The sequence below is a fragment of the Mus caroli genome, chromosome 13 (assembly GCF_900094665.2).
Source record: "Mus caroli chromosome 13, CAROLI_EIJ_v1.1, whole genome shotgun sequence".
NCBI classification, from domain to species: Eukaryota; Metazoa; Chordata; class Mammalia; order Rodentia; family Muridae; genus Mus; species Mus caroli.
The window spans coordinates 90,284,708-90,297,321 of NC_034582.1; the positions used below are offsets into that span (position 1 = coordinate 90,284,708).

At 38.1% G+C, this 12,614-nt stretch overlaps 1 protein-coding gene across 2 annotated transcripts in view; it reads left to right on the forward strand.

The window, feature by feature from the left end:
* Col4a3bp (collagen type IV alpha 3 binding protein) overlaps window positions 1-10,806 on the forward strand; it is a 105,028-nt gene extending 94,222 nt beyond the window's left edge. For both annotated transcript variants that reach the window (XM_021180963.2, XM_021180965.2), the window contains 6 exons: window positions 868-1,000; window positions 2,637-2,707; window positions 5,966-6,094; window positions 6,800-6,929; window positions 7,686-7,825; window positions 9,019-10,806. In XM_021180963.2, the coding sequence (XP_021036622.1) occupies window positions 868-1,000; window positions 2,637-2,707; window positions 5,966-6,094; window positions 6,800-6,929; window positions 7,686-7,813 (591 nt within the window). In that variant the 3' untranslated portion in view covers window positions 7,814-7,825; window positions 9,019-10,806. The remainder of the gene's footprint in view (window positions 1-867; window positions 1,001-2,636; window positions 2,708-5,965; window positions 6,095-6,799; window positions 6,930-7,685; window positions 7,826-9,018) is intronic.
* Window positions 10,807-12,614: the final 1,808 nt, after the last annotated feature.

Here is a 12,614-nt window from a genome sequence, read left to right on the forward strand (position 1 = left end):
TGAGAAAATGCCTTACAGTTGGATCTCATGGAGGCATTTCCTCAACTGAAGCTCCTTTTCCTGTGATAACTCCAGCTGTGTCAAGTTGACACAAAACTAGCCAGTACAGACCCCGTCTCAAAATTACAAGAACAACAAAACAAGAAGAAAGAAAAGAAATTTCCTTGGGTTTGTCATTTTGAAATATCTTTGCTATGTATAAGAAATTTTAATTTCTTTTTTTAATTAGATATTTTCTTCATTTACATTTCAAATGCTATCCCGAAAGTCCCCTATACCCTACCCCGCCCTGTTCCCCAACCCACCCACTCCCACTTCCTGGCCCTGGCATTTCCCCCGTACTGGAGCATATGATCTTCGCAAAACCAAGGGTCTCTCCTCCCACTGATGGCCGACTAGGCCATCCTCTGCTACAATTTCTTATGACAGACTGTTATATAAATAAATTTTTATAACTACAATTCTAAAAAATCAACTGGCATTTTTTTAGGCAGGGCCTTAAGTCTGGCCTCCAACATGCAGTGTAGGCCGAGCTACCCTTGAACTGCCATCCTTGTGCTTTAATTTCAAGTGGGCTGGGATTTCGGGCACTACAGGCACATACCACCATACCTTGCAAAATCAGCTCAACTTAAAGCATACTTTCAAGTTTGTACTTCAAGAGTTTACCTTTTGTGAGTATGCATTTAAAAAACAAACAAAAAAAAAACCCAAAGAGGTCTTTTGTGTTTTGTTTTGTTTTATTACATTTTATTAAATGTAGTTCAGGATGCGTGGGAGCAATAGGCTACCTGGTCTAGACTGCCCAAGAGCCAAGGTTTTGAAGTCTTTTGATTTTTTTTTTTTTTTTAAATATGTTTTCCTTAGGTATACAGAAGAGAAGTGGAAGAAAATGGAATTGTTCTGGATCCTTTGAAAGCTACTCATGCAGTTAAAGGTGTTACAGGACACGAGGTCTGCAATTACTTTTGGAATGTTGATGTTCGCAATGACTGGGAAAGTAAGCTATCATTGTTAATATGTTACTAAATAATTATCTTCATTTCAATTTAATGTCAAATCAAACCGGATTGACTATATCCAATAGTTTACCAAATTTTATAGAGAATATCAAGAGAGTCATATATAGGCATAATTATACTTTACCTTCATACTTTTCAAGTGGTGGCAGTGGGATCAACCCTCACCTATGCGAGGCAACTGTTCTGCCACTGAGCAACCTCCCATACCTTTTAAGATAAGATCTCACTGTCGCCAAGGTAGCCTTGGACTATCTGCCCCTACCTTATCCTTCCAAGTTGTACGCTTATAGGTTATGTGCAACTACGCTTAGTAGTACCTTACTTTGAAATAGACTCTCCCCTGTCGTCTTAGGGGTTTACTGCTGTGAAGAGACACAGACCAAGGCAACTCTTATAAAGGAAACCCATTTAATTGGGCCTGGCTTACAGTTCAGAGGTTTAGTCCGTTATCGTCATGTTATGAAACATGGCAGAATGCAGTCGGACATGGTGCTGGAGGGGCTGAGAGTTCTACACCTTGATCAGAAGGCAACAGAAAGAAACTGTGTGCCACACTGAGTATATCTTGAGCACAGGAGACCTCAGAGTTCTGCCCCCATTACCCCCACAGAGACACACTTCTTCCAACAAGGCCCCACCTACTCCAACAAGGCTGCACCTACTCCAACATGGCCACTCTTAGTGGTGTCACTCTCTATAGCCAATCATTCAAACACATGAGTCTATGGGAGCCAAACCTATTCAAACCACCACAGCTGTTCAAAACACTTAACATATTATATCACTGGATTCAGTACTTTATAGTATCTTATGATAGGTAGATATTTTCCATATAAACAAGTAAAATTCATTCCTATTAAATGATTTATCAGGAGGCTGGAGAGATGGCTCAGCGGTTAAGAGTACTGACTGCTCTTCCAGAGGTCCTGAGTTCAATTCCCAGCAACCACATGGTGGCTTATAACCATCTGTAATGTGATCTGATGCCCTCTTCTGGTGTGTCTGAAGAGAGCAGTGATGTACTCATATACATAAAATAAATAAATCTTTAAAAAAATGATTTATCAGAGGTGACAGAGCAAGTTAGTAAAAAGTCAGGATTGCTGTAGATTTCTCATTCATCTACTCTTTTCTAAACTGTCTTGTTTGTGTGATAAATTCCCACATGAATCATGCTGTAGTTACATTATTCTCAAGTCTGTGTTCTTAGACTTTCATAGATACACATATTTCTGAACATCATAAGGCATTTATCATTGGCATTTTGACATTTGCTCCTCACAAATATAATCACTTGTGCCTAATTAGAAAATGCTAACCCAGTAAGTTAAGTGAAAGAGAGGAGTTGCAACTTTAGGGACTATTTTACCTGGGGTAATACAGTAATGATTACAATTGCTTATCTTGCTGTGGAAGACACTGTACTGGAGAAAATGTCCTGGTAATCAGACCTCACTGCTGCCATCTGCAGAATGAAAGGAAACTCAGCCCTCGTGCACAGCACTAGCTGTCTTCCATTTAGATATAGCATAGGTAATGAAGGATTCTACTTGCTTTACCATAATGTTGTTTATAGCCTTTTTGCAGCTGCTAATATGATTCTCTTCATTTCAGCTACTATAGAAAACTTTCATGTGGTGGAAACATTAGCTGATAATGCAATCATCGTTTATCAAACGCACAAGGTAATGGGTTTGTCATTTGTCCCCAAAGATAGAAATAATTCAGACTCAAACATACAGATTTGCTACAGTAAATTATGGCAGGAATTTAAATTTAAATCCCACAAAATATCCAAATACCTTTTTCGTTTGTCTTGTTTGTTTGTTTGTTTGTTTGTCTGGGATAGTGTCTCTCTGTATAGCCCTGGCTATCCAACAATGTAGACTGGGCTAACCCTGAACTCATGGCTATATGCCTGCTTCTGCTTTGCAAGTGCTGGGATTAAAGGCTTATGTTTCCATGTTCAGCTGAGACGTAAAGACTTTATTCAGGTCCCAGAGACTGAACTGCCAACCAAGAGTGAGCATGAGCCAGACCTGGGGCCCCAGCATATGTGTAGCAGATGTGCATCTAGGTCTCCATGCAGGTCCCCCTACAACTGGCGCAGGGGCTGTCCCAGAACCTATTGCCTGCCTATGGATCCTGTTCCCCTGGCTCACTGCCTTGTCTGGCCTCAGAAGGGGGTGTATGCCTGGTCCTTAAGTGACTTGATGTGCCAGGATGGGCCGGTGCCCTGGGGGCTGGGGGGCTCCCCCTTCTCAAAGGAGTGGGGGGAGTAGAGGGAGGAATTATGTAGTGGGGACCTGGAGGAAAGGGGTGCTGATGTTGGGATATAGAATGAATAAATTAATTAATGAAAGCTATTTTAACTGGCAAATAAGATAATAGTAAATGAGAAAGAAGATGATTACAACTTAAGAAATGTTATATATTTGAAAATTATATCAGGCCATTTAGAGCAGAAATGTGTGTAAGACTCTGAGAAATAGTCTAGAGGCAGCACTGGTTTAAAGATCGTAGCTAGTTTCTAAACTAGTCTTAAAAAGAGCCTTCTAGGCTTGATCTTTAAATACTCTTTAGTGCTTTACCCTAGAAATGATAGCTCTCAAATGCAAATGAGTGCCAGTTTTCTACAAGAACAGTAATGAAGGTAAGAGTGCATCTGCATTGACTGTGGCCAAATATGAACATTATCTACAGAGCTTCTCTGGCAACAAGCAGAAGTTAAGAGACTCATTGTATTCTTAGAGCACAGAGAAGCATTATTTAAATTGGGTTCCTTTATATTATTTCTCCCACTGCCTTTCAGTATAATGTTGCTGAGTTATATAGTATTTCTCTTGCTTTTTTGTTATGCTGTTTCCCTTTTTTAAAATGCCATATATTTTTTTTTACTTTGTGGTTATTTGTGTACTTGTGTGCACATGCACACACAGGCATGCCCACATGAATAGGGTGCGTGTCTGTGTTTGTAGGTCAGAGAACAACCTAGTAGTGTTGATTTTCTCTTCTACCACATGGGCCCCAGGAATAGAACTCAGAGCATCAGACCCAGCAACAAGTGCCTTTATTCTCTGAGGCGTTTCACTGCCTCAAATACTTTATACAAGGTAAAAAAAAAAAGTTATAGACAATCCACCTAAAGCAAGGCTGTTTAATTATGAACATGGCATAATCAGTGGGGTGTTTCTGACTTGTAAAAATGTTTCTTGATTGAGTTGGATATGAAAAACAAACATGAACTGGGAGACAACCTCCTTATGAGAGAGACCTCCTCTGTAAGTGTGAGCTGCTTCCTTTTACCCGCCGCCTGGTCCTAACCGGTTAACAGTAGACCTTCTGGATCAGCATACAGCTCTGGGAGTCGGATGTGAGCTAGAAAGTGTAGGGAACAATCAAATAATTGTCCTATAGTATATAGTGAAGATAAATGGCCAATAATTTAAGCAGAAGAAATTTATTAGTAGAAAATAAGTGATCCTGCGAAGCAGTCTACTAAAAGTATTCCTCCTGAGAAATGCTAACTGCAGAGGAAAGCACAATAGTTATATTTAGACTAAGGACTAAAAGTAAAATTACTTAAATGCTCCATAATATAACAAAAATTAAGATGCAATTACTTTCAACTTGCTAGACAAGGTTTTACAATAATTTTTGGCAAAGTCAGATGACAGTCTACAACTTTTTTCCATTCAATTTGGCTTCTGTGATGATGTATGAAGGAAGACCACTTGTCCCCTGAATTTGGAGTCACTTTTGTTCTTGTCCTTATAGCTTGGTATTCATTACTTTTTTTTTTGTTTTTCCTTGTTGTTTGAGACAGGTCTCTTGTTGCTCAGACAGTCCTCCTGCCTCAGTTTCTTGAGTGACTGCAACTATAAGTGTGACACTGTGCCCGCTGATGGCCTAGTCTTGCTTTATGTTTGTTTTGTTGTTGTTTCTTATTTTCTGAGGTAGGGTCTCATGTGTCCCAGGCTGGACTCGAACTACTTAGAATGTTTGATCCTCAAGCATGCTTGACCACACCTAGTTTATACTGTCCGGGGTAGTGAACCCAAGGACGCATGTATAGTAGACAGGCTGAGCTGTGTGCCCTACCTTGCTTGTCTGCTTCTAATGAAGTGCTGAGTGACTAGAGACAGACAGCAGCCAGCCATTCTTCAGTATTGCCCCATCTGCATTTGCCCGGCCTAATGAAACTTTAGATCTTTAAAAGATAAATTTTGCCAGTGTATTGACATTGAGGTGTTGGCCATTTTTTTGCATTCAGTAACTAAGAAAGACAGTATATAATAAGGATAGAGCTCAGCTGCATATTCCTAATACTCAACATAAAAGTACTTGAACAGGAGAAACATTTGTTCTTCTATCATTTAAAGTCAATAGTTCCAGTTATAAGCTGAATGCCATTTCTATAGAAATAGTTTTTCTTATACCTTAAAAATAGAAATATTAAATGTAAATAATTTAATTCAGAGGTTTTTATATAGAAGTTGTAGTCCTATTTGCTTTTTAAGACTTTGATTCTCTAAGTAGAGCATTGACAGAGACTGGGGAATTAGATTGGAACTTTGTACCCATTGCTGTTTCATGGCTACAGAGTTTCTGTCGGAAGTGATAGCAAATTTCAGAATTATTGTAAGTACAGATATTGTGACTGTGACTACTATACTAAGTTGTGCACTAAAAATAGCTAAAATGGTGAATTTATAATGATTTTAAACAGAGAAAGAATAGTAGTCGTTTGCCTATTCTAGAAAGATAGTGGCTGTTCATACTGGATCTCTCTGCAAGGACTCGAGTGTCTCCCACTTAAGTCTGACAGATTCCAACTGCAGGAGATGGAGATGGCTCTTCATTGGTTTGTTTCTTTCTTTTTCTATATGACATGAATTTAAAAAACAATTCAAATTGTCAAAACACTTTTAATTCTTTCACAGAGAGTATGGCCCGCTTCTCAGAGAGACGTACTGTATCTTTCTGCTATTCGAAAGATCCCAGCCTTGACTGAAAATGACCCTGAAACTTGGATAGTTTGTAATTTTTCTGTGGATCATGATAGTGCTCCTGTGAGTATAGCATAAAGATAAGTATAATTCTGTAATATAAAGCAAAATATGTAATGCAGCCATATTTATACATATATTCCCCTCCCACCCACACAGATACTTGATTTGACATGTTTCAGGTTTATGTTAGATTGCTTGGGACAGCCCTTGTGTTTCCTGAAGACAAGTGGCATGGCTATCAGTGCCCCCTCTGGGGCTGTGTAGCTTTCCTTCTGTGTTTGCTAAGGTAGCTGCATGGGTCCTGTGAGTCGCCTCTGTCCTAAAGGTATCTCCTAAGCCATTACGAAATGCTGCACACCTATTGTTTCTACCTTGATTTAGTTTAGTTAGTACTATGAAAGAGGGAAAAGCCTAGTGTCTGTCAGTTTGACATATGTTAATTGATGATTATAAGATTTTAAATGGGAGCTGGAAAGATGGCTCAAAAGCACCGGCTGCCCTTCCAAATAACCCAGTTTAAACTCCTAGCACCAATGTAGTGGCTCATAACGTAACTTATTTCAGGGAACCCGACATCCTCTTCTGGCCTCTGTGGGCACTGCACATACATGCTGCTCAGACAAGCATGCAGGTGAAGCACCTATGCACAGAAAATAAAAACGTGCATCAGTTGTTTTAAGGAAGTCTTACTGGATAGGGCAACAGAGATTATAAACTGAGAAATATTCTACAAACTAATGCTAGTTCATGTGTTTGCTTTGACAGCTGAACAATCGATGTGTCCGTGCCAAAATCAATATTGCTATGATTTGTCAAACTTTAGTAAGCCCACCAGAGGGAGACCAGGAGATAAGCAGAGACAACATTCTGTGCAAGATCACGTATGTAGCTAATGGTATGTAGTAGTTCTGTGTTCTGATTCATAACATGGAGGTTCTAGACATTGTCTACATAAGAATGTCCAATTTACTAGTCCTTAACCTGAGATAAGTTATATATAGAATTGTGTGGAAGACATTAAAAGTCTACATGCCTGAATTTCTATCTTAGAACTAGTATATGAGAATTTTTAAAGTTATAAGTAGGTGCAAACATTTTAAAACTTTATAACCTATAGAGGTCATACATTTTAAGAGCCATTTTATTAATAGTTGCCTGGTAGAATGTATTTGTAATTAGAGTCTTCTCCACCAGTTGTTGATAGCTTCCAGCATGCTTACTTCATTATGACTCACTGCTGGGCAGCCCTTTCTCTCATTTGTTTCGGTTTCTTACTGTCCTGTTCTGCATCTGCAGTCCTGATTGTAACCTTTCTAATGAAATACTCAAATGTCCATTGTTATTCAAAGACATAACTACTCAAATGTTTAAAAAAAAACACATGTTGCTACTTAGAGTAGAGAGTGATGAACAAGTAACTTTACACGTTGCTGTGTTAGTTGTCCATGATATTTGGGGAGACCCATGACTACTTTAGACTACTTACCACCTGTTAATGTCTGATGGGTTGGCATTAGGGGATGAATAGTTTCGGCTTAAATGCTAGCTGTTACAACATGGAAAATTTTTGAAAAGCAAAGGAGTGCACTAGGTACTTCATGTGTAGGTGGAGAACCATGTCTTAATCAGTTTGACTTCCCTTTGTTTACAGTGAACCCAGGAGGATGGGCACCAGCCTCGGTCTTAAGAGCAGTGGCAAAGCGAGAATACCCTAAGTTTCTAAAACGTTTTACTTCTTATGTCCAAGAAAAAACTGCAGGAAAACCAATTTTGTTTTAGTATTATTAACAGGTATGGAGGATCTATAAACCTTGTTGACTCGTAGGACTCTGCAGGTAGTAAAATTCAATCAGCTTTTGGAAGGAGTGTTGGAAATGTTTTATGTTCCCAAATAGAGGGTTGTGGTCTGTAGTCTTTAACACATTCTGTTATTTATATTCCTATAAATACGAAAAAAATAGCATTACATATATATAGCATACAAGAAGTGCCAACTTCCTGTGTTATACCTTGCCAGAAACTAGTTACTTTTTGTATGTGGTCTTCTAAACTTTCTTATGTACTAAAGGTCAAGTAGCTGTGTGTGCATCTGCGAGGGATGCACACACCCCAGCAACATACTGAGTGTGCACGCTGTTACACATCTGTTTACACGTCCTTGAGTCTGAAGTTTTTTCTCTGTTACTAAGGAGTTTCCTGGTTTTGTTTTCTTTTGTATGAGTGCACATCATTTATATAACCAGCTCTTCCCTTAACACATACTGAAGTTACAACCTTTACTAATACAGTGTTAGACTTTTATCTTTAGTTATTTTGGACTATAAAGTCTCTGTGTGTTAACTATATATAGTACTACGGCTTAGGGGACCATACATATACAGTTTGCATATTACCACCTGGAGAGGGTGTATTAACTGATATCTCCAGCAATAAATGTTTTATTTTCACATAGGTTCTCATAAGTATATAAAGTAAAACTTTCAGATCTTCTTTATCTTGGCAATCAAAACTTTTTAATGTAGTTTAATTCTCTTGGACCATAGGTTTGCACCCTGAGCATATTTATTTCTTAAATAAGACACACACACGCACACGCTGCCCCCACATATCAAGTTTTTGGACATAGTATTAGATGGCATCGCTCCTACCTAAGACTGAGAAGGAGACAAGGCTAATTTATAGGCTAATATTTGAGAAACCTCTTTATTTACAGCACAATGCTCTCCATATGTTTTTCCCATAACTTCCAAAGATCCCTTTATATTTTCTGTTGCTTACAGAGGATATATTTTCAAACGTATAAGGTCAATAATTTTGCATTTGCAAGGGTGAAAATCCTTTAAAGATAAATGACAGAGATTCTGTGTACTCCATGAATGAGCAGCAGGGTGTGACACGTCTATTCTGGAAGTCTTCATGCTTTTACTGCACGCACACATTGCTAGTGCTTAGCTTTTTACTTGTCTTTTCTTTTTCTCCTTCAGTGACTGAAGCAAGGCTGTGTGACATTCCATGTTGGAGAAAGAAGGAAAAAAAAAAAGAATCCTCTAAGCTGGAACGTAGGATCTACAGCCTTGTCTGTGGCCCAAGAAGAAACATTGCAATCGTGAAGCTGGGTATCCAGCACTAGCCATCTCCTGCTAGGTCTCTTCGCTCAGCGTGTCACTATAAATACATGTAGATCACATGGATATGGCTATATTTTTATTTGCTTGCTCCTAGGAGTGAAAACAAATAACTTTGAATTACAACTAGGAATTAACCGATGCTTTAATTTTGAGGAACTTTTTCAGAATTTTTTATTTACCATGGTCCAGCCTAAGGTCCTCAGTTGTATCAGGTTTTGTGCACAAAAGAAAAGCACAAAAGTTGAACGCACCTGAGGCCTGTGCTCTCTGTGCACCAAATACTCAGATGGGCTTCTTTTTACAGGCCTACAGTCTGTGTCCGTGTCCGGAAGTTTTTGACTTTTTTGCTTTGTATAATCATAGAATCTATTGCTGCTGATTTCTATAAGAATTCATGTTGTGTGTGTCTTCATAACTGAGGACTGTCAATAACCTGTGATTTTGCCTTTTCTATAGTCTTACTCCCATGAAGAACATTGGTTCTGATGGAGAAAGAATGAAAAGCTTTATTCCCCCAGATATCTTTATATTTTTATTATATATTTTAGTTGTGTACTATGTGCTACCAACTTTTTTCAGTTTGTTACAAACACAATTTGGTAATTTTTAAATTGGTTCTGCCTGCCTCCATTCAGAGACAACTGTACATCTCTTATGGGTATAGAGTACTTTATATACAGAGGTCAGGACAAAGTGGGTTCATATTTTCCCTGAAATTTGTAAGAGAATATATGGTATTACTTGTTAAACCAAATCAGACTGTTTGAATTTGACATTTGATTTAATATTTCTAGTATTCTGTAACAAATATGGTAGTTTTTCTAGCTTGGATTACTTTAAATGATATATCAAAGGTATACATAGAAAATCTGAACAATGCTCCAATTTGCCTCTTGATTATAAATTTCAGCAGAGCAGTACAATTTCACAGTATTCAAACTGAAAACTGTCTTTAGTTGCTATGAGAAGCTAACATGTAAAATACCTGATTTAGTTGTAGTCCTCTATGAAAAACTTGGAAGCATGGAGTTGAGGCAAGGAATGGTACTCACTTCAGTTGAGATGACTGCCCACTTCAAACTCTTGATTGTGTTTACAAGCAGATGTATTTATGTAAATCAGGCATTTTGTAGATGCTTTGCTGACTTGTTCCTCTCCTTAGAAACACAAAAATCAGACCCTTTTGTAAAGCAGAGAGTCATGTCATGTAAAACATGACCTGTATATATTCCATACATGGAAATGGAGTCTAGAGATGAATGCAAGGTGTGATAATTTAATGATGGGGTTAGTCTGATCACTTAATATGCACAATCCTGGAAGTGAATTACTTGCATCAGATAGAATGATATTTATTACTCTGTACAGAGAGAGAAGAGTACATATAAAACATAGAGCTTACATTACATGCACGCAGTTTCATGTCCCATAAATCTTTTATATTTTTTAATTTACCTTTCTCTAAATGATGTGCATGGAATATGCCTTATTACAGAAATGCTATTCATAATTTGACTCTGTGGAAAAGTGCCTATGTGGTGGTAATGCTAGGAAGGCAAGGAAGACAGATTATCATACCAGTTTACATCACCAGTTAACATTTTATATTGTGATGTTTAAAAAAAGAAAAGTTTATACCTCAAATGTGTATTTTATTTTGCAATCAGCTATGGGGTTGGGATGGGAGAACGGGGAGGGTTGGGAGGGAAAGTTTATTTGCTATAGGCACTGGTGGGAATCTTAGGGGAAAAAAAAACAAAAAAACAACAAAAAAAAAGCAAAAACAAAACTCTCTACACCCACTATAAATGTCCCTCTGTTTGCATTTCTGGTAACTATGATGAACCAGACAAATAACTTTCAAAACTAAATTGGATAGCTTTATTTTACAAATGTGCAAAGTTTATGAAGCAGGGTCTGCATCTAACTATTACCAGTTGCATTTGCACTAAATGTGGTGATAATCTTTTACAATTTATTCTGTAAATAAAATGTTACACTAAAAATATTTGTAGTAAAAAGATAAGCAATGATCATTTTAGTAATGATCTTCAGTAAAAGACTGGTACTTTATTGGAGATAACCCTGCCCAGTCAGATTTAGAATTGAGTTCAGAAATACTGAAAGTATTCAAACAGTCAAAGTTAGGAGGAGCACTGGCCATGTTATAATATTCAGACCCTCATGAATTACTTTCATTTGGCTAATCCCTACATATTGAATATTTATTATGTTTCTTCATAACCTGGGTATTTATCTTAGCCCAAGCCCCCATCCCATCCCACCCCACCCCCCAAAACAAGCCCCTTTACCCAATTCTGCTGGATTGTTCTGTGATGTTAGACACCTGAAAAATACTGGTGATGTGGGGATTTGTCCCTGAGTGTGAGTGAACGTGAGGAGGGAGCACAGTGCTCCTCCTGGGGTTGAGGACTCCATATTGGAGGTGGAGAAACTTGACTTGGTGTTGCTACAGGAGGAGCAGCAAAGGAGGGAGGGAGGAACCTGACTAAGAGAGATGTGTGGAGGCCAAGTGAGGTACAGGAGGCATGGCTCTCACCTGTCCGTTTCCATGACTACCTATACACCTATCCAATATCGGTGTCAGTTGCTACAGAATTTTAGCTGGGCTGAGCTGGCTCTCTTGTGAAATTGTGCTGGTTATCTTTAAACGTCTCAGTTGTTTGTCCGATCAGACACGTGACCAGTATGTAGTCCAGGCTGTACAGATGATGTATTTGGATTGTTGTCGTTGTTCATCTACAGACTCAAAACATAATCATTTTAAAGTACCTTGGGAGTGTGTAGAGTGTAACTATAATAGCTTTATGATTCTGATGATGTTTTTTTAAAAATATAAAAGATGGATCTTCCATGTTACAATCACAAAATTAAAACCAGTATTTAAAAGTGGAGAAGTATTAAAATATTACGGACAAATATGCTCACTTGCTTGATTTGTTTTCCTTAACCTCGAGGTACTGTTTTAGGTGATTTTCTGGGTAATTTTAAAAGTTTCCTTGAATTATTCCAATTCAGGAATCCTATTTGTAACATCATTAGGGATCAAGTAAACTCTGCGGGAGCAACCTAACTAACGTTTGCTAACAGAGCAGAACAGGCAAGGACTAAGGTAAGCATCCTGTCAGTCTTCTGTCTGTCCTGTGTGGTATGCATATGTGTATAGTGGATTGCAATCTAAATGAATTTATTATGAAGTACACTTAAAAGTCTTAGAGCCAGAGAGTGAGGCAACAGAACTGTTTCTGAGTTTCTAAACTGGAAATGCTGCACTGTGAATCACATACACATGATGTGTATTCAATCATGTGCTCTTAATTATGAATACATAATTTCTCATTTATTTAAGAAATATCATCTCTGCTTGTTGCAGTCCGAGAGCAACAATCACAGAAAGTGTGAACTTGTTCACTGGGGTCTCCCTTTGATTA